At 36.9% G+C, this 21,829-nt stretch overlaps 2 protein-coding genes across 2 annotated transcripts; both read right to left on the minus strand.

Annotated features, from left to right (window-relative positions):
* Positions 1–1,599: 1,599 nt before the first annotated feature.
* LOC135776637 (multidrug and toxin extrusion protein 1-like) lies at positions 1,600–7,884 on the minus strand. The gene is made up of 17 exons (XM_065287475.2): positions 7,520–7,884; positions 7,223–7,324; positions 7,074–7,142; positions 6,818–6,966; positions 5,708–5,750; positions 5,435–5,479; positions 5,245–5,342; positions 5,060–5,157; positions 4,832–4,945; positions 4,693–4,760; positions 4,187–4,295; positions 3,918–3,993; positions 3,131–3,200; positions 2,866–2,998; positions 2,667–2,761; positions 2,516–2,588; positions 1,600–2,427 (listed from the first exon to the last, which is right to left on the minus strand). Exons 1-17 carry the CDS (start codon positions 7,688–7,690, stop codon positions 2,204–2,206), a joined length of 1,737 nt encoding a protein of 578 aa, XP_065143547.1. The 5' UTR covers positions 7,691–7,884; the 3' UTR covers positions 1,600–2,203.
* Positions 7,885–10,157: 2,273 nt separating this feature from the next.
* On the minus strand, positions 10,158–19,323 carry LOC135776635 (multidrug and toxin extrusion protein 1-like). The gene is made up of 17 exons (XM_065287471.1): positions 18,704–19,323; positions 18,166–18,267; positions 18,012–18,080; positions 17,780–17,928; positions 15,470–15,512; positions 15,197–15,241; positions 13,630–13,727; positions 13,455–13,552; positions 13,224–13,337; positions 13,088–13,155; positions 12,718–12,826; positions 12,262–12,337; positions 11,219–11,288; positions 10,948–11,080; positions 10,741–10,835; positions 10,580–10,658; positions 10,158–10,495 (listed from the first exon to the last, which is right to left on the minus strand). Exons 1-17 carry the CDS (start codon positions 18,866–18,868, stop codon positions 10,269–10,271), a joined length of 1,740 nt encoding a protein of 579 aa, XP_065143543.1. The 5' UTR covers positions 18,869–19,323; the 3' UTR covers positions 10,158–10,268.
* Between the last annotated feature and the right edge of the window lie 2,506 nt (positions 19,324–21,829).

Raw genomic sequence — 21,829 nt, forward strand, 5'->3', positions numbered from 1 at the left:
TGCAACTTTGGTCCCTGATGTTGATTCAACGTTGAAATGCCGGCTGAGACGCTAAGACCAACCTAAACCAGCTAAAACCAGCCTGGCCAGCTAAGACCAGCGTGGCCAGCTAAGACCAGCTTAAACCAGCTAAAACCAGCCTGGCCAGCTAAGACCAGCCATCCTGACCAGCTAAGACCAGCCTGACCAGTTTAAACCAGCCTGGCCATCTTAAACCAGCCTGACCAGCTAAAACCAGCCTGACCAGCTAAGACCAGCCTAAACCAGCCTGGCCAGCTTAAACCAGCTAAAAGCAGGCTGACCAGCTAAAACCAGCCTGACCAGCTAAGACCAGCCATCCTGACCAGCTAAGACCAGCCTGACCAGCTAAAACCAGCCTGACCAGCTAAAAATTGTCGCCAAAACCCCTCTTAAACCAGCATGATACACCAGCTATGACCAGGCTGGGAGACCAGCTAAAACTAGCTTGACCAGCTTAAGCTGGTTTTAGCTGGTTTTTTCAGCAGGGTATCTGGCAACTTTATTTTTGGCCATCTGCTAACGTATTTTATCCACTCCACTATAGTACACGGATCTGGTAGCTGTATTGAAAATGTTGATAAAGTCAATTTTTTAAAAATAACTTAAGCTGTGTCTGAAACCGTTCCCTCGTTCACTCATTCACTATTCCCTATATGGGGAATGACAGTTGAGTCCACTATATGGGGATGAAGCAAATGAAAAGGAGTGAGCGATTTCGGACACTGACGTAAATATCATGCGTCAGAGAGCTGTCGCAGAGATTAATCAAAAACACCTGTGTGGCTTTATTGATTGTGCTGTGAAATGGTAAAGTTTACTTTCTTACTGTTTTTCACATTTGTCATGTTTATTGTAGGCTATTAGTTGATAATAAAGAGAACAAAACAACTGCTTATAATATTTATTTACTGCTGTTTGTTTATTGTTTAATAAAAATGTGTATTAGATTTAAAATAAAAGATAACGCAATTATTTTTCATTTGTTTATTTTCAAAAAGTAGAAAATAACTGACAACAAGAAAATGTTTGGTGTTTACTGTCAGTATCCTTCAGCTGATTCAAGTTACGCGTTCGTCTCCCGTTGCATCATGGGAAATATGAGTGAACGAGTGTACATCGAATGTACCCTCAAAATCAGAGTGCATTGTGGGTAAAAAGTAGTGAATGAATGTAGGGAATGAAGTTGTTCACTCAGGTTTCGGACACCACTACAAAATGGCCGACACCCGATATAGTGCACTATATAGTGGATAGGGAGCGGTTTCAGACACAGCTGTTTGTGTTGCTTCACTGTTGATTCTTACGATACTTCCGTTGCCTAAATGCGCGCGCATACGCTGCCACGTCATCATTGTGTACAAACAGTAAAAGGGTCTATAGGGACAGCAACCTAATACGCGTTGGCATGACAACACCGGCCCTCGTGGCCAAAAAAAAAAACAAGGGGTAAATTCTCCCGCGGTTCTCGTGGCCAATCCGGGCCTGGCTGATACATACTGTAATGCTACCCTACAGACAATAATAATGTAAAGATAGTTTGGAGACTACAAATAATCACACATTTTTGATAAACAAGATTGTTTATTAATTTGTTATTTTCTGTCACACTGATCAGTTGTAATTTGAAACGCTATGTGAATGATTGTGTAGGGCAGTGCTTCTTAAACTTTTCAGCGTGTGACCCTATTGTGTAGGGTGAATGCCTTTTCACCCCCTCCACAAAGAAAATGTATTACATAAAAAAACCTCAAACTTAACATTTGAATTCAACAAAACATTAAATTATACAATGCAATGTTGTAGCTGTATTTATCTGAGGTCACAGAATTTATGATGAATTAATGTATTTTTAAAGTCTTATAAAACTGGGGCCCCCTGGCACCAGAACCACTGGGGTAGTAAATGCAAGTTAACGCTGTCATATAGCGACCACTAGGGGTCACTAGTAGACTGTTTGCAATTTTGAAGCCTTATTCTTTATAATGTTGGCACACTGCTTATCAGTTAGTATTTAGAAAAGTTACTGCTTTTGTATCATGTTGTGTTTGCTGATGTCACAATATAAATTTTACAAGGAATTAAAGTGTTTGCCTTGATGGGATATTGCTGGATAAGAAAGAAAAATTGTATGATAGCCACAGTAACGTGGCACATTGCAATATTGGCACAAGAATTTTTATGCTCATCTGAGCAAGTCAGTAAGGACCTCATTTGTTGCAATCCCTCCGGCGAATATAAGCAGCATAAAGAAAACAGAAAGTCCTCGACGGACCACCAGCTGTTTTGTGGTCAAGACCTCTCCAACTGTTACTAATGCAATAACCTCTTCTGCCTTACTAAGAGCTTCCAGGTCTGTGTTTGTATCTGCTTGACCTCCTTCAGTGCACTGTGGCACCTGTGCGTCTTCTGTAAGAGACCAAATTCAAACTTATTTTTACTTCAAAAAAATATAGTTGATAGCTCAGGGTCATCATATGCAACAGACAAGTGATACCTTCTGTGAAGCCCTTGTTTTCCATAGCGTAACATTCATTTTCAGCATCTTGTACACCTGCTCTGACCAAAGCCTGACAATCACAAGACAAAGTTGTGTCAACATTTAATTAAGACAAAATCATGAAGTGGATGAGGAAGTGTGAACGCACCTCTTGAGTTGCTTTCTTCCAGTCCATTTTCCAAATGAGGATGATAAAAAATAAAGATTGCAGGAAAACACACACAAAAAACCCAACCCACAGACCTAACAAATAAGAAAATTCATGAAGAAGGGATTAATGGTGATCTGCATCAGTTACAGAGCTTTCAGTATTGCACTGAAATATGTCTAGAAAGCCACAGTCTTACCAATAATTCCCATGTTGACAGCAAACATAAGGGAGACTCCTATTGGTAATCCAATCAAATAATATCCAACAATGTTACACAGAGCACCAATCAGTTGCTTTCCAGCACCTCTGACAATTCCACTTGTTATAGCCTACAAACAAAACACATTAACAAATATCAAATAGGATGGGAAAAACCTGAATGGTTTTAGAAACATCTCAAATATTCAAGAAAACAGAAAACACTTCTATTTGTGTCTTGTATATGTAATGAATGGTCTTACCGAAATGGCATCGAATAGATGAACAATGCCATACATAACCATGACCTGTGAAACTCTGAGCACAATGTCCCTGCATGAGAGATGATATGAGGATATGTTTGTAAGTGCACATCATGCAGACAGAAGTTAAATTACTGTTTACTGTAGTAATCTGACATCATTTAAAAACATAATGTAAAAATTCCAGACAGTATTTACTGTCATTTATACATTCTTTAATTACCTGCTGTACACTGTAAAATTGTAAATGGAAAGAACGTAAAAAAATTACTTCATTGGTAACACCTAAACATTTCATTTTTTAACTTACAATTTTTAAAACTGGGGTATCCCATGCATTAGTTTAAAATTAGTGGTCTCCAACATGGTGCCCATGGAGTCTGCACGTAGTCAACCAAAACACATTAGCCCCAATTTTATTATTTATTTATTACATATTTTTATATTAGCTTGGCTTCTTTAATGTTAACATTGTACACAGTGATGAAACATATCAACAAGTAAAATAAAATCAACAAGTAAATCAAAAAAGTTTAAAGTAGACAAAAGTAGCCGTCCAGACTGTTTATAGCCCTTGCTCACAAAAAGGTTGGAGACCCCTGATTTAAATGTTTATTTAAAAAAAAAATGGAATACACTACAGTATATTTTAGGATGGGGATTCCTGCTCTATAGTCAGTATAATAAAATAAAATGGTTCTAAATAATCATTGTAATCAGTGAACCACTTTTAGTGCTATTTAGTATTTTTTTTAAGTGTATAGATCTCTATTCTCTGTGTCCTTACCTGTCTGTGGTAAAGATGCATCCTATAATATTACTGGTAGCTCCAAAAACAGCCGCAATCACACAGGAAACAAGAACTACAGATTAAAACATAAAAATTAAATCAATAATGTTGAAAAAACATTTAAACACTATTATTCTATGATTGTTTTAACTTTTTATAACTGTATGTTTATTATTAACAATATTTAACAGGTTATGTTTGGTGTTGGGTTGCTATCCAAACACTTGTTCAGCATCATTTCTGAATATAATGACATTACCACATACATCCACAGACTAAAGAAACTTTGGCTGAAAGTTTGGCTCGATCTGTGTTTCCAGCTCCGAGTGCATTTCCAACTCTCACATTGGCGGCCACTGCAAACCCCTGAGGAAACTGAAGGTAGACAGCAAGTTACTCAATGATGAAAATTACTCAGCTTAGCCCAAATCAGATTTCGCAAAAGTTTAGGGTTTGACAATTGAAGCACATTTTTAACAACCTCCTCTCTGGAATTAGTAAATGGTCCAAAGGTGCCATAGAAAGATCAGAGCAGAGCTCATAATTATTATTCATCATGACCCTCCATATAGGGCAAAAAAATAACAATTTAGTTCAAAGGACAAATCCTAGGGTTGTAAATTGACATGTAAAACGTTTCTGGATAATTTTTGCACCTTCTATGTAAATACCAAAGAACAATTTAACATATTATTTCAATGCATTCTTTGGCACCTTTGACATCAAAAGTGTCATCTTGCATTAGAGATGGAAATAACACTGGTAGTTTTACCATGTATGCGATGCTGATCAATTCATAGACAACAGACTGGGCTCCCAGCTCAGCCTCACTGATAAGTCCTACAGAGATCTCAAAAATGAATGTTAAAAAATAAAAAATAAATATAAATTCAACTAAACAATTTGCAAACCTGCCAGGAATCCACCGATCTCATAGGTCCACCACTCTGCACAAAGCATGATCATGCTGGGAAGGGCCAGGCGAACAAAAGCTCCCCATTCCTGCAGACAGTCACGAGACCAACCTAAAGATGTGTGGGAGACATTTAAACATTTTCCAACTCTATTACATCTATCCTCCGTTTAAGACTATTCTACAGGTTTCATAACATAAAAAACCCCAACACATGACTGCTCACCATCCCACGTGGCTTTATGCAAAGCTGTCCAGCGAATGTAGACATATAGAAACACAGCTAATGAATACTGGGATATTGTGTTTGCTGCAGCAGATCCTCTGTGAACACAGTTATGAAGATATTGAAGAAATAAGAGATAAATAAAAACACTCCAGTATCTGAAGATGAATTGAACAGCTGCTTACGTTACACCAAGATCAAGCTGATAAATGAAGATGTAGTTTATGAGAGCATTGATGACATTCCCAACTGCTCCTGTGATCACCTGAGGCCAAATAATACCCTAAACAAAAATACACACAAACATAATTCCTCAAAATTCACATGAATAAAGAAAAAAAGAAAACTAGACAAATATTTAACAAGGAGGTTTACCTGATTCTGAAGATACCTGGACTGCAACTGATACATAAACGAGGCCTGAAGAAATTAACAAAATAACATTTTAAATTGCAAACATTTTGAGGAAATTATTAAACAGATTTTTAAAATGATTTCTTACAATATTAGGAAAGCAGATAAACAACACATGGCTTTTAATATTGATATTACAAATTTAAAGGTTTCCTTAAACCTTAAAGTTTTTTGTGTGATTATTTTTTTAAATAAATGAGAGCTGAAAATGTTAAGAAAGGGTTTTGCACTCACAGGCAGAGCTGGTATGAATATATTTACATAGCGTTGTGACAGACTGTTGAGAGAGAAACAGAGAGAGGAAACAAAAAAATCTGTGACACTGACAATAAATCCAAATTTATTTTAAAACTGTTTAAAATGGTTAAATGCTAATAAAGATAAAGCTTGGTAACAAGTGGGTGGAGCCTTAATGATGTTATTCATCTAATGTCCAAATTCAAATCAAGCATATGGTCTGTAAAAAATCTGGCTCACATTTCTCTTGTTTTTTATTTTTATTTGATAACTCAAAATCTGATGGCTTGTCAGATCTTTTGGTTTTATGGTATAGCAAAGATCAAACATTGGCATTTTTTTAGTATTCAAAAGATCATGTTTTTGTATTTTACTTGGGAATTCTGTAACCATGATGGACCCACACTATTACTGTGTATTGTCCTTTTGCCGGGAATGCAATACTTTCATATCATTATGTTTATTGATTTACGCTTTGTATTTGATTTGGACTGTGAATCGACTTTTGAGTGATCTCCTTACCTGGCTAAGTTTGGATTTATTCTCCAAATTATTGACTATTGTTAATCACAATGTATCCTTTGTTACCACAAATCTACGATCGAGGTTAAGTTCATGCTTATTAAGTAATACCTCTAAGTTGTTATGTAATCGTATTTATATGTGGGCTATCAGGGTGGTAGTCATCACCTCTGGTCATTGTCTCTGCTTTAATTAAATTGCTATATAGTTGTATTATTTAGGTATATTCGGCCAGACGACGCTGGCATGAACCCCGATTATTGTTGAGCTAAGTATTAAGTTGTAAATAAGTGATTGCATGAGGCTACATGGGGACCTTTCAGCAAGAGATCGCGGGAGCGGCAGTGTTAAATTGGTTTAACCATAACCTCTGGTATGGTCAAGTTTGTATCCGGAAAGGCCGGTATGGACAGATACAACATTGTTAACTGAATGAACAAACACTATATTGAGTAAAGAGGTAAGGCAGTTTGGTTTCCACTATTAGGCCGACGGGTGGTTTTTCCTTATGGTAAGTTTGATCTGTAACAGCATCAGGATGAGTATTGGTGATCGAATGAGAACTCTTTCTTTAACATATTGTACCTGGCCACTCTTGGACTTTGTTTGACAGCCAGTAGTATTGGCTCTGTATTTATGAACAAAGCCCAGCAGGGGAAACAGGCCAACAAAAGGATGAGAATCGCTCTCTGTAGTATCACACCAACCCGCTTCAGATTATTACTGCCAAACGTCTGCAATGAGAAAAGAGAGATCCAGAACAACTGCACCTTCACTAAAACATTGATGAGAAGAAACAGCATTAACATATAATTTACTTACACAATAATCGCTCTCATACCTGTGAGATGAGTGTATCACACGCAGACGCCAAACCAGAACCAACAGAGAGGCCAGTCACATTTATAACCTGTGAAAAAGGTAGTTGCAACTTGCAAGTGCAAACTGGTGTTGAATATTTATCTATCCAGTACAGAGACACAAACTTACAGCAGTGGCAAGAGCAACAGCAGCTAGTTCAGTTCTCCCCAAGTGTCCACAGAACACAGTACTTACGACACTGATCAGAAAGATCATCAGCTGAGATAGAAACTATATACAAAGAGGAAAAACAGCATTATAACGTAACACTAACCGGTATGTCTTAAAATTGATCTCTTTACAGCCCATGAGCTTACATTTATTAGAAAACTAATGTTCAAATTGTGTTCAAATTATTGGTTTGATTAAACAGTGGTGTTAATCAAATACAGATCTAACTTTTATAACTATTTGAAGACTACTTACCACAGGTCCAGTCAGATTCAACAGCTCTACAATCTCTTCTTTATAATTCACTGGTAAAAGTCTACGCAGTTTCCTTCTGCAGTAATCACATATCTTTGAACTCCACTTTGACTCCACATCCATTTCTCTCGACTCTTCATTTCCCCAAGTTACTGTGTTTACACCGTCCATTTTATATTACTATTGATGCCAGTACCCGGTGAATTCCTTTCAAATTGACTATAAAGTAAAGAAACCTAAAGGAAATACCAAAGGTCAATTAAAGAAAGAAGATTTGAAGAGAATATACGTGTCTAATGAGGTTTGTCAGTGAGTTGTTTAGTCCTGCCTGCTGCAGTTGTAAATAGAAGTCACTACATTTTCAGATCAGGTTTCATTAAAGAGACAGCAACAACACCCCCTTAGCCAGCAACAAAATACATCCAGTAAACAGACAGGTTTGTCTGGTCTGCTGGTGATATATAACCGTAGGGAATTTGAAGGAGGGGTTTATGATAATAAATCCTCCACCATCCCAATTAAAGTTAACAAACATTAGCTTACAAGTAAAGTACTTATAATAGACTGTGATCAATAATAAATCAAATATATTAAGAAAAAATCTTGAATCTTACATATGTCTTGGGTGTCTGGCCAACACTCATCCAGTAAATGTGACCAACCCTGTTCCTGGAAATCTACTGTCCTGCAGAGTTCAGCTCCAACCCCAATCAAACACACCTGAACCTCGCAATCAAGCATTTCAGGGCTATCTAAAAATAAGAGTCAGTTGTGTTGAAGCTGGGTTGGAACTAAAATATGCAGGAAGGTAGATCTCCAGGAACAGGGTTGGTCACCCCTGCTATAGACTATGGAAATTAGGATATAACTCTCTTGGCTAGGAGATAAATATCCTAAAATTGACCTACAGTAACAGCTTTAAAAGCAGGTAGCAATCACTTTAATGATTAGTGACTCCAGATTATGAGCATGAACTACAAACAACATCATGTGTGATACAAATAAGACTTTATTGACTAACAAAACACAAACTACTCTAAATATACAAACATGCACATATACATACAGCTAAGAATTGGGAAAAGGTAAAGATTTAGGTAAAGAAAAGAATAAAGCATGAAGTTATGGCAGTATTTGTAATTCAGCAGATCAAAGCCTAAAACGAACCATCAGTTACTCAATTTGAACAAACCTAAATTCATATGTAGAGCAGAGAAATAACTTTTTTCTGCTGGTGTGCATGCCCTAAAAAAATACATATATAGACCTCGGTATTTATAAAAAAATTATTGTTGGTATGATGTTGTTTTTCTGAAATGCGTTGTTACATTCACGCCATGTAATGGGACACACACCTTCCAAAAGGTTCAACTTTTGTCTTGTCAGTAGGTATTTTCCCAAAAGTCTTGGGGAACATCAAGATGCTTTCTGTCTTGGAACTCTGCCATGAAGACCATTTTTGCCCAGTCTCTTTCTTATGGTGGAGTCATGAACACTGACCGGTAATGATGGTGGGCCAGCCACTCGATCTTGAGAAGGTTTACCACTGTTTCATGTTTTCACCATTTGTGGATGATGGCCCTCACTGTGGTTCGCTGGAGTCCCAAAGCTTTAAAAATGGCTTTATAACCTTTTCCAGACCTTTTGATAGATCACTTTAACGCAACGGTCCTATGGTGACCACTAGAAGGCACTCGTATACTAAATGAAATTGTAAAGCTTTGTGTTATTATGTCTAACCAAATTGTTGCCACTTTGCTTATCAGTTAATTGTGTAGTATTAAAAGTTAGCCACTATATTCCAAGTGGAAATAAAAAAAAATATTTTGTAAAGAAAATCAATATTTTGGCACAGGAATAAAAAGTATGCTCATCTAAACAAGTCAATCCTCATTCAGGACCTCATTCAGCACAACCCCAATGCCTAGTGTAAGCAGCATAAAGAAAACAAAGTCCTTGACGGACCACCAGCTGTTTGGTGGTCAAGACGTCTCCAACTGTGATCAATGCAAAAAATCTGGGTTAATTTAACTCTTTGGCTGGTTTTGTCCTTTTTTGATCTAAAGATCGCTTGATCCAGTATTTCCATTAAGAGAAATATGAAATCGAAAAAAATCATTATTCTTATATTGTATAAAAGTCCAGCTTAAGGAACATTGTGAACAAATCTATTTTATTTTCATACTTACCAATCATCCAGCCAGTTTTATCAGCTGTATGAGACGAGTTCATATTTAATTCACTGGTAATAGTCAAAGTTTTCTTTAAAAATCTTTCAAAACAAACATTTGAAATGAACACTGGTCGAGCATCATCACCTGCTTTGCATCTCTATTTTTTAATAGTTATTGTTTTAAGTAGACAGTAGTCCATTTCCATAAGTCCCACACGTTTTTGAAGAATTTAGTGAAGCATACATGCTAGAAATAACAGTGATCTGTTAAAAAAAACACTTTGATAACCGCCTGTCCTGTCTGCTGAATCCAATTTGATACATAAACAGAAAACATTTCAAGGCCAAATTGAAAAAGCTACTTAACACCCCCTGGTCAGTCAGAGGAGCATCCTTAAAATTGTGTTACAGATGACATACCTTTCTTCAACAACCAAACATCAGTGATTTAGTAAATGGGTTTATTGAAAAAAAAAATGGTATAATTTAAGTAGTACAGAATGGGGATCACAACTCAAAAAGCATCCAATGCTTGTTTTATTGGTCCATACAAACTCCTCCAATGCCCTGCATCATTTATGCAATCAGGACCTTATTCAACACAATGCCTCCGGCGAGTGTTAGCAACATAAAGAAAACAGAAAGTCCTCGTCGGACCACCAGCTGTTTGGTGGTTAAGATCTCTCCAACTGTGACCAATGCAACAACCTCAACTGATCCTCTTTCTGCTTTACTAACAGCTTCCAGATCTGTGTTTATATCTGATGGACGTCCTTCAGTGCGTTGTGGCACCTGTGCTACTTCTGTAAGAGATCAAATTCAAACTTATTTTTATTTAAAACAACATAGATGACAGCTCAGGGTCATCATCTATAATATGGTGATACCTTCTGTGAAGCCCTTGTTTTCCATAGCGTAACATTTATTTTTGGTTTCAGGATCTTGTACACCTGCTCTGACCAAAGCCTAAGAATCACAAGACAAACTTGTATCAACATTTATTTTACCAAGACAAAATCATGAAGTGGATGAGGAAGTGTGAACGCACCTCTTGAGTTGCTTTCTTCCAGTCCATTTTCCAAATGAAGACGATGAAGAACAAAGATTGCAGGAAAACGGATACAAAAAGCCCAACCCACAGACCTAACAAACAAGAGAATCCATGAAACAGGGGTTAATGTTGATCTGCATGTCTCTCAGTTACTGAGCTTTCAGTATTGCACTGAAATAAATGTCTAGCAAGCCACAGTCTTACCAATAATTCCCATGTTGACAGCAAACATTAGGGTGACTTCTATTGGTAATCCAAACAAATAAAATCCAACAATGTTACACAGAGCACCAATCAGTTGCTTTCCAGCACCTCTGACAATTCCACCTGTTATAGCCTACAAACAAAACACATTAACAAATCTCAAATAGACCTGGGGAAAACCTGAATGGTTTTAGAAACGTCTCAAATATTCAAAAAGATACTTCAATTTGTGACTTCTATATGTGGTAAACAGAATAATGAATGATCTTACTGCAATGGCATCGAATAGATGAAAAATGCCATACATAACCATGACCTGTGAAACTCTGAGCACAATGTCCCTGTGATGAAAGATGATATTAGGATATGTTTGTTAGTGTACATAATGCAGACAGAAGTTAAATAATTCTTTACTGTAGTAATCTGACATCATTTTAAAACAAGGTAATCTATCAAGACTTGACATTTAAATAAAAACCTTATTGCCTGCTTTACCTTTGAAATGACGCTGACAAGGAGTTTAAGGTAATAAGACAAAATGCCTCGCTTTAAACCCTTAGCATGGTTTGGGGACCCCCAGGAGGTTTTAAAGGGGTCCCCAGAAATTTCAGTTGTAGAAGATAAAGCAGAGATATAAGAATAGCCGTATATAACATTAAAATTACTATTTATTTAACAAAGTTTTATTTTTTCTTTAATAAAACAATATGGATATATACAGTCCTTTAGGATGAGGGTTCCTCATAAGTTTCATTAAAATAAAAAACGGCCTAAAACATTATTGTAGGAGGGGCTTAGAATCCTACACTGTAAAAAAATTCAGTAGAAATTTAAATGTTATTGCAGCTGGGTTGCCGGTAATTTACCGTAGATTAACATTTATGTTATTTACTGGCAAGAGTTTGTTTAAAGTTAAATACATTTTAAATATTAACAAGTCTTTATCTTCACAGAATAAAACTATACAATAACAGCCTCGTGCAAAGCATTCTGGGAATCAGAAATCATCATCAACCTTTTTCTGTTTTTTTGCTTCAGATTTTGTTTCCCAGAATGTTTAGCTTGATGCTGTTTTTTTAGTTTTACTCTGTAAAGAAGACAAAGACTTGTAAATGTTTAATGTTCATTTAACTTTGAACAAACTCTTGCCGGTAAATAACATATACTGTATGTAAATCAAGGGTAAATTACCGGCAACCCAGCTGCAATTTCTACTGAATTTTTTTACAGTGTAGGGAACCATGATTAAGAGACTTTTCAGCACCATTTTTGTAGATAATTTTTTGTAGAGTGTAGATCTCTAGGTGTCCTTACCTGTCTGTGGTAAAGATGTATCCTATAATGTTACTGGTAGCTCCAATAACAGCCGCAATCACACAGGAAACAAGTACTACAGATTAAAATACAATACCATATTGATTACATTTGTAAAATATTCAAACATGATTATTTTATAATTATTGTTTTATATTTACAATAGCTGCTCACTCGAAAAGAACCCAACATTTTTATTTAAACCCAGCATTGGGTCCAAAAGGAGTTGACCCAGAAAATGTGTTAAAACAACCCAGCATTTTGGGCTGAAACAACAGAACATAGTTTAAATTAAAATGCAACGTGCTGAGCCCTTTGTGACTGAACACTGGATTGAAAATAACCCAGCATTTTAGTCCAGCAAATGTATATTTATTATTAACAATATTTAACAGGTTCTGTTTGGTGTTGGGTTGCTATCCAATAATTTCTGAATATAATGACATTACCACATACATCCACAGACTAAAGAAACTTTGGCTGAAAGCTTGGCTCGATCTGTGTTTCCAGCTCCGAGTGCATTTCCAACTCTCACATTGGCGGCCACTGCAAACCCCAAAGGAAACTGAAGGTAGACAGCAAGTTACTCAATGATGAAAATGTCTGGATGACTTCATTAGATTTTTTAGGGGATGCACGCTGATACATTTGATAAGAACTGTGTAGACCAAATCAGATCTTGCAAAAATGTTAAGTTGAATCACTGGTTTTAGTTATGATCCATGCATGACCCATAAAACACACTTAAAAACAAAAGTGTCATCTTGCATTAGAGAGGGTTAGAAAAATACCATTACAATAATAATAAAATAACAATGATATTTACCATGTATGTGGTGGTGGCTAATTCATAGACAATAGACTGGGCTCCCAGCTCAGCCTCACTGATAAGTCCTACAGAAAACTCAAATTAATATCAAATAATAAAAACAACTAATAAATCAAAAAAACAATTTGTCAACCTGCCAGGAATCCGCCAATCTCAAAGGTCCACTGCTCCACACAAAGCATGAGCATGCTGGGAATGGCCAGGCGAACAAAAGCCCCCCATTCCTGCAGACAGTCACGAGACCAACCTAAAGATGTGGGAGAAATGGACAAAATTGTGTAAAACATTATCCAACTTGATTAAACCCATCCTCTGTTCAAGACTAGGTTTCATAACATAAAAAAGCCAACACATAACTGCTCACCGTCCCATGTGGCTTTATGCAGACCTCTCCAGAGGATGTAGACGTATAGAAACACAGCTAATGAATACTGGGATATTGTGTTTGCTGCAGCAGATCCTCTGTGAACACAGTCATGGAGATAAAAGATAAATAAAAAACACGCCAGTATCTGAAGATGAATTGAACAGCTGCTTACGTTACACCAAGATCAAGCTGATAAATGAAGATGTAGTTTATTAAAGCATTGATGACATTCCCAACTGCTCCCGTGATCACCTGAGGCCAAATAATACCCTAAACAAAAATACACACAAACATAATTCCTCACCAGGTGAAAAAGTAGTACACTTGCATAGTGTACTTAAACTTACTTATTTTGTACTTAATATACAAAAAAAAATCATCTTTAGTACTTCTTAATATGTTCTTAAGATCATCTAAGTGTACTTCACTGTGCTATTTTGAGACACCATAAATATAATTTTTTTTATTTAAAACATGCATTTACGTACCACTAACAAGTGTTAACTAAATCATTTTTTTAATACAGAGATAGTATGTAAAAAGTGCATTTTAGTTCATATTCATGGTGTCTCAAACTAGCACAGTGAAGTACAATTAGATAATCTTAAGAACGTATTAAGAAGTACTAAAGATGAATTTTTAGCAGGGGCGTTAGTTTGTGTTGAAAAGTGGTGAGGACATAAGAAAAGATGAAAAAAATATTACAGCAGGACAGGAAATTTTTTTTATAATGTCGCATCAAAAATGGGCGTAGGCCAGTGAACAACACGAAAATACTCCGCATAAATCCCTCAAGAGTGTCAACTGCACATGTAACAGTCCCTGCAACACCAGCTCAACCGAACAGTGCCAAAGCACCATACTGTAGTACAGTGATTCTCAAACTTTTTCAGCGTGCGGCCCCCTTTGTGTACGGTGCATTCCTTCGTGGCCCCCCCCCCAAAGAAAATGTATGACAAAAAACAGTTCTAACACTTCACATTTTAATTAAAAGAAACATTAAATTATACAAAGATTTTTAGGTTTAATTTCACAGAATTGATGATAAATTAATGTATTTTATAAAAATGTCATAAAACTGGGCCCCCCTGGCACCATCTTGTGGCCCCCAGTTTGAGAACCACTGCTGTAGTAAACAGCAGCATGTTAAGTCAATGAGAACGATTAAATATGTAAAAGAAAACATACCATAAGCATACAATGCAACATGTGACCCTGGACCACAAAACCAGTCGTAAGTCACACATCTCACTTTATTTTTCATAACATTTTAAAGGATAATTCCGGTATTTAACACTTTGAGTCTCATTTCTGGTTTGTTTTGAATGAACTACATGGACACAGAAATTTTGACAATGGGTCGTGTCTTGACTTTTTGACTTGTTTAGAAGCGTCTCTTGACTGCTTCAGAATGGAAGTCAATGACCATGCACAAACATGTCATTAAAACAACACTTAACGTTCATTTTCAAAACTGTACTACTCACCGAGTGGTTTGTGGTGTTCGTTGATGATTAAAACCAAATATATATACAAAATCAGCCATTTCAAAAAGTGGTGGGGACATGTCCCCAGTGTCCCCAATGTAGATAACACCTATGATTTTTAGTATATTAAGTACAAACTAGTGTGCGAAAATAAAGCACTTTAAGTACACTATAAGTGTACTACTTTTTCACCTGGGCAAAACTTACTTGAATAAACAAAAAACTAGAAAAATATTTAATGAGGAGGAGTACCTGATTCTGAAGATACCTTGCCTGCAACTGATACATAAATGAGGCCTGAAAAAATTAACAAAATAACATTTTAAATTGCAAATTCTTAAATGATCCATGACAACATTAAAAGAAAGCACAAAAACAAACATTGCTTTTAATAATTTTTTTTACAAAATTAAAAGGAATGTTAAAACCTTTTTGTTAAATAAGGAAGTTGAATAATGAAATTGCTTTTGACCATTTTTTATATACTTGAGAGCGGAAAATGTTAAGAAAGGGTCTTGTACTCACAGGCAGAGCTGGTATGAATATATTTACATAGCGTTGTGACAGACTATTGAGAGAGAAAGAGAGAAGACAACCACACACACATTTAACAAATATTCAGGGACACTGACAGTAAATCCAAATGACCATCACAATTCAAAATGGTATGACTTCATGTTAAACACACTGTGGATGAAATGTGTCAGTCAAGCTGATAGAGATAATGCTTGGTAACAAATGGTTGGAGCCTAAATGATGTCACTCACCTGGGACTCCTTCCATGGGTGTCCAAATTGCAGATGTGGACAGTAGTGTTGTAGTCAAGACCACCTAAACTGAGACCAAGTCATGACCAAGGCCAAGACAGGCTGAGACCAGCCCAGGACCATTGCAAGTCGCTGCATTAACACACTTATGATGAAATGTGGAATATGCATATGGCACTTCTTGTCTGTGAGTGTGCGCGTTTGCATGCGCGCGTGTGTGTGTGTATACCATCAGAGAAGTTGATAAAATAATTAAAGGCATTGCAGATATGTGGGCATTTATCTTTGTCTATAAGCAAATAAAAGTGAACAAACACTAAAGAGCTGAAATCAACTTAACCATTTATTCTGAACTGTCTTTCCATGGCTTGCCATCCACTTAACACAATGCAGGTGTTTTTAGTAATAAAATTAGAAAAACTGTCATTGGGAGAAACTTAAACAATGCTTAAACAATGCCAACATCATATGCCAAACCTGAATAAACTGCATAAAATTAATGATAAAAAATAAATTTGTAATGTGCCATCAGTTGTGGTCTTGATCGTTCTTGAAATAAAATTCTGAGTCCTCTTTGTCTGAGAACGAGACGAGACCGAGTAAAAATGCGGTCGATTCCAAGACGAGACCAAGACCTTTAAAAAAGGTCTTGAAACCGAGACTGGTCTCGAGAACTACAACACTAGTGGACAGTACTAGAGGTAGGCCCACACCAAAAGTTTTAAAATCTTATCAGATTTTCAAAATGTGAGAGAACACAAACATGATGAAAAAAATTGACGATTTAACACGTTTGTTCCTATAGTGTGTGGACTTCCGCTATGTGGTCATGACAGCACACCATGCACCATCAAATTAACTTCACAAACAACGCGAGTCTCAGCTGAGAACAAAAGAAATGGCATTAATACAATGGACTGCTTTTTCAACATCTCTGAGGTCCATCACACTATGGACTGTGCCTGCTGCGCAATGTAGTTGTTATGGGTTAATATTTCAGCAGCACAGTGTGTGCGCGTTTGTCCTTAGGATTTCCCCCACACAACAAGATTTCTGATCTGCGATGAGACCGGCCTGACATGCTTCCTAGCAGATTCAGATGCTGAACACACTGCGCACCACAGGAAATCTAATGAGATTATCGGGTTAATCACGAGGAAGATCGGGACTTTACCTAGGATTGTCGTAAGGGGGAAAAAAAATCGGCCCAAATTCAGCCCAATTATCTTGTGGTGTGGCTGGCTTTAAGTATTTTAGTTACAAGCATCTGTACTTTAGCATGTAGTGAAGTAAGTTTCCCCAAGACTTAACACTAAAGCACAGAATCATGTTCCTTTTATTCATTTACATTGCAAATTAAAATTTATTTAATACCTACACTGTAAAAAATTTCTGTAGAAATTACAGTATTACTGGGTATAACTGGCAACTAGCTGCCAGTAACTTACTGTAGATTTTACATTTATGTTATTTACTACCAACAATTTGTTCAAAGTTAAATGAACATGAAACATTTTCAAACTTTATTATCTACAGTAAGATATGGCAACCAGCTGCATAATTACAGCACATTTTTTACAATTATAATTGCATGAAAATTGTATGATTTTAAACTTTTACTTCAGTAAAAGAAAGTACTATGTTTAAAAACACGGATAAAATAGAAAAGCTTGGAAAATTTACTTAAAGGAAAAACTACCTCTGCCAAATTCAAATCAAGCATATGTTCTGTATTTATTAAAACACTTCTTGACCAAAAACTAAAATCTGGCTCACATTTTTCTATTGAATAACTCAAAATCTGATGGCTTGTCAGATCTTTTGGTTTTCTGGGATAACAAAGACCAAACCCCTACTTTTTGTATTCAAAAAAGGATATTTCTGTTTTGCCCTGACTGCGTTATTCTTCAAGTCTTTGTTTGAGTCCAATTTGCTTACATTGTATAGAAGAACCACATACATTTACTTTGTGTTTGTTTAACAGAGGAAAGCAAGTCAGATCTGTAACATCTGTAATCAGGATCAGTAACTGTAATCGAATGACAACTCTTTCTTTAACATATTGTACCTGGCCACTCTTGGACTTTGTTTGAAAGCCAGCAGTATTGGCTCTGTATTTATGAACAACGCCCAGCAGGGGAAACAGGCCAACAAAAGGATGAGAATCCCTCTCTGTAGTATAACACCAACCCGCTTCAGATTATTACTGCCAAACGTCTGCAATGAGAAAAGAGAGATCCATAACAACTGCACCTTCATCTTCAGACAGTAAAACAGTAACTCAATATTCTCTATCATACCTGTGAGATGAGTGTATCACATGCAGATGCCAAACCACAACCAATAGAGATTCCGGACACATTGATAACCTGTGAAAAAAGATAGTTGCTAGTGCAAACTGGTGTTTTGGTGGATTTTTATGTATCCAGTACAAAGACACAAACTTGAACTCACAGCAATAGCAAGAGCAACAGCAGCCAGTTCAGTTTTCCCCAAGTGTCCACAGAACACAGTACTGACGACACTGATCAGAAAGATCATCAGCTGAGATATTAACTATACACAAAGAGGAAAAAACATCATTATAACGTAACACACACAGCCTCCTATACCGGGCTGTTGATGCAGGGCTGCTCTATTGTGGGCAAAATCATAATCACGATTATATTGGTAAACTCATAATCAAGATTATTTAACACGTTTACTCAGTGACTTTGAGAACATGCTTTTACTAACTTTTTATTAAATGTTTCAATAGGCTACACATGTTGAATTAGTAGTGCCTTTGTTTTATTTGATTGAATCAAAAATTGAAATTAAAAAGATAAAAAAAGGATGAATTGCACAGCCCTTCAATGATGTTGATTTGGACTGAAAACTCACATTTATTAGAAAACTATTGTTCAAATTGTGTTCAATTTATTGGTTTGATTAAACAGTTGTGTTAATAAAACGCAGATCTTACATTCATAACTATTTGAAGGAGACTTACCACAGGTCCAGTCAGTTTCAACAGTTCTACAATCTCTTCTTTATGATTCACTGGTAAAAGTCTACGCAGTTTCCTTCTGCAGTAATCACATATCTTTGAACTCCACTTTGACTCCACATCCATTTCTCTTGAATCTCCATTTCCCCAAGTTACTATACCGTCCATTTTATATAATTATTGATACCCGGTGAATACCTTTCAAATGAACTATAAAGTAATAAATCTGCCTGCTGCACTTATAAATAAAACGTCACTGAATTTTGGGGTTGCAAGATACATGGTAAATGCCACTCCATCAAAAGCAGGTGATTGCGATTTATACGCCGCTAATCAAGGAACGGGGTTACTGACGAGATGAGCATGCCAATCGTATGCAGTTTATTTTGTGCAGTCCTATACGTACATTTTCAGGACAGGTTTCATTGAAGAGACCTCAACACCCTCTTAGACAACAATACCCACATACATCCAGTGAACAGGTTTGTGTGGTCTTTAGCTTTTGAGGAAACTATGTCACGCCATCTGCGCTTCTGAAAAGCACGGTCACGCCATCTCCGCTGCGCGTCAACATGGCTTTTTACGGTAACAAACAGGCGCGACTTCATGCGGCGCTGTAAGAACAGAGAGTGGACTGGATTTTAATATTTGCGAGTATGAGAAACATCAAAGTATGGAAGCCCGTTTCCGCCATGTTGTAAAAAAATAATAAAATAAAATTCTGACTTACAAAGTCAGAATTCTGAGATACAAAGTCAGAATTCTGAGATACAAAGTCACAATTCTGAGATTCAAAGTCACAATTCTGAGATACAAAGTCAGAATTCTGAGATACGAAGTCAGAATTCTGAGATATAAAGTCAGAATTCTGACTTTGCATCTCAGAATTCTGACTTTGCATCTCAGAATTCTGACTTTATATCTTATCTATATCTGTGTGTTTTAAGTCATTGCTAAGGTATTATAGGTGGTTGCTAGGCTGTTTCTGTTGCATTCTTTGTGTGTTTTAAGTAATTGCTAGGATATTATGGGTGGTTGCTAGGCTTTTACTAATGTTTTTAAGTGGTTGCTAGGGTTTAGCTATGGTTTTCTATGTGATTGCTAGACAATTATATTATGGATGATTGCGAGGCTGTTGCTCTGGCATTCTATGCGGTTGCTAAGCTGTTGCTCTAGTGTTCTTTGGGGTTGCTAGACAGTTGCTATGTTATTATGGGTGGTTGCTAGGCTGTTGTTGTGGCGTTCTGTGTGATTGCCAGGGGCGTCGCTAGACCCCTTTTACTGGGGCACGTGCCCCAGTGTAAATCTTTTGTGCCCCTGTGTAAATCTCAAGTTTACATTTTAGCATTTAACTAGTTTATTCCTTTACAAAGACAATCGCGGCAAAACATATGCAATGTAGTTACACAATTCACGTTTGAAAAAGCGACGCAGAAGTCGCACTGACGCGTGCACGCCTCAATTCATGTCCGCGTCCGTGCACGGACATGAATGGGTGCGCGGACGCGGACATGAATTGAGGCGTGCACGCGACTGTTTTGCCGCGCGCAGCCGCATACAAAGTACACGCGATTGAGTTGATTTATGAAAACATGACGAGACTAAAGTAAGTTTCTAAATAATAATGAAAATCTTATTTTCACCCGATCATTGACGCATGTGTTGGACATCAGAAATGTTTTGTGCAAAGCAGGAAAGGGGAAGCAAAAATGAGAAATGATGAATTTAAGGGAGTAAAAACGCATAACATCTTACCCTGTCAGGGCTTAAACATTAGAGGGAAAATCTCAGGAAAACCTCTGTCAATAGTCTATAAAATTGCATTGTTCACATACAAAAACTGTGTTATACTGTTCTGTATTTTCAGATATGAAATTAATATTTAGTTCACTAGCTCTAGGTCATTACATAAACAGTTAGCAGTAACTAAGATAGATTTTTTTGTAGCAGTCATAAAATGAAAATATTCTTAAAAATAAAAAAAGAAGTTATTACTCATTGTTATGTAAAATGCAAATGTGCATAAAAAAATTTCTCTCCGGCCATTATTTCCAAACATTTTATGCCTTTAAACATGTTAAGAATGTTGTTTATATGTATATATGAAGATGATACCTAAATATTTTTAAATAAATGTTTGTCTTTCCCAGTACTTGTTGCAATGTTGGAATAGTGGGTTAAGCAAAGGAAATTGTATCTTGCACACCGGAGGCTTTCAAGAAAAAGTAAAAAAAATGGGGGGCCGTGCCCCAGTAGAGCTTTATGTCTAGCAACGTCCCTGGTGATTGCTATGCTATTTCTCTGATTTCCTGGCTAATTGCTACACTGTTGCTAGGGTATTATGGGTGGTTGCTAGGCTGTTGCTCTGGTGTTCTGTGGGGTTGTTAGGAAGTTGCTAGGGTAATATGGGTGGTTGCTAGGCTGTTGCTCTGGTGTTCCGTGGGGTTGCAAGTCAATTGCTGTGATATTATGGGTGGTTGCTTGGCTGTTGTTGTGGCATTTTGGTTGGTTGATATGCTATTGCTCTGGCTTTCTTGGTGATTGCTAGACTATTGCTATGTTGTTCTGAGTGATTGCTAGGCAGTTGCTAGGGTTTTATTAGTTGTTGCTAGGCTGTTGCTGTGGCATTTGGTGTGGTTGCTAGGCTATTGCTAATATATTATAGTGGATTGCTATGAAGTTGCTAGGATATTATGGGTGGTTGCTAGGCTGTTTCAGTTGCATTCTTTGTGTGTTTTAAGTCATTGCTAGGGTATTATGGTGCTGCTACGCTTTTGCTAAGGTTTTTAAGTGGTTGCTAGGGCTTAGCTATGGTTTTCTATGTGATTGCTAGACAATTGCTAGGATATTATGGGCGATTGCGAGGCTGTTGCTCTGGAGTTTTATGTGGTTGCTAGGCTGTTGCTCTAGTGTTATTTGGGGTTGCTATGCTATTTCTCTGATTTCCTGGCTAATTGCTACACTGGCAATTGCTGTGATATTATGTGGTTGCTTGGCTGTTGTTGTGGCATTTTGGTTGGTTGATTGCTCTGGCATTCTTGGTGATTGCTAGACTATTGCTATGTTGTTCTGAGTGAGTGAGGCTGTTGCTGTGGCATCTGGTGTGGTTGCTAGGCTAATGCTAAAATA

The sequence above is a fragment of the Paramisgurnus dabryanus genome, chromosome 18 (genome assembly GCF_030506205.2).
Source record: "Paramisgurnus dabryanus chromosome 18, PD_genome_1.1, whole genome shotgun sequence".
Taxonomy (NCBI): Eukaryota; Metazoa; Chordata; class Actinopteri; order Cypriniformes; family Cobitidae; genus Paramisgurnus; species Paramisgurnus dabryanus.

Excerpts from the sequence above, each read along its gene's own strand:
- LOC135776637 (XM_065287475.2), bottom strand. The coding sequence starts at position 7,690 with ATGGACGGTGTAAACACAGTAACTTGGGGAAATGAAGAGTCGAGAGAA. Across the intron at positions 4,761-4,831 it reads GATCGGTGGATTCCTGGCAG|GACTTATCAGTGAGGCTGAG; the intron begins GTTTGCAAATTG and ends AGATCTCTGTAG. Across the intron at positions 2,589-2,666 it reads GGAAGAAAGCAACTCAAGAG|GCTTTGGTCAGAGCAGGTGT; the intron begins GTGCGTTCACAC and ends TGTGATTGTCAG.
- LOC135776635 (XM_065287471.1), bottom strand. The coding sequence starts at position 18,868 with ATGGACGGTATAGTAACTTGGGGAAATGGAGATTCAAGAGAAATGGAT. Across the intron at positions 13,156-13,223 it reads GATTGGCGGATTCCTGGCAG|GACTTATCAGTGAGGCTGAG; the intron begins GTTGACAAATTG and ends AGTTTTCTGTAG. Across the intron at positions 12,338-12,717 it reads AGTTTCTTTAGTCTGTGGAT|TACTTGTTTCCTGTGTGATT; the intron begins GTATGTGGTAAT and ends TTTAATCTGTAG.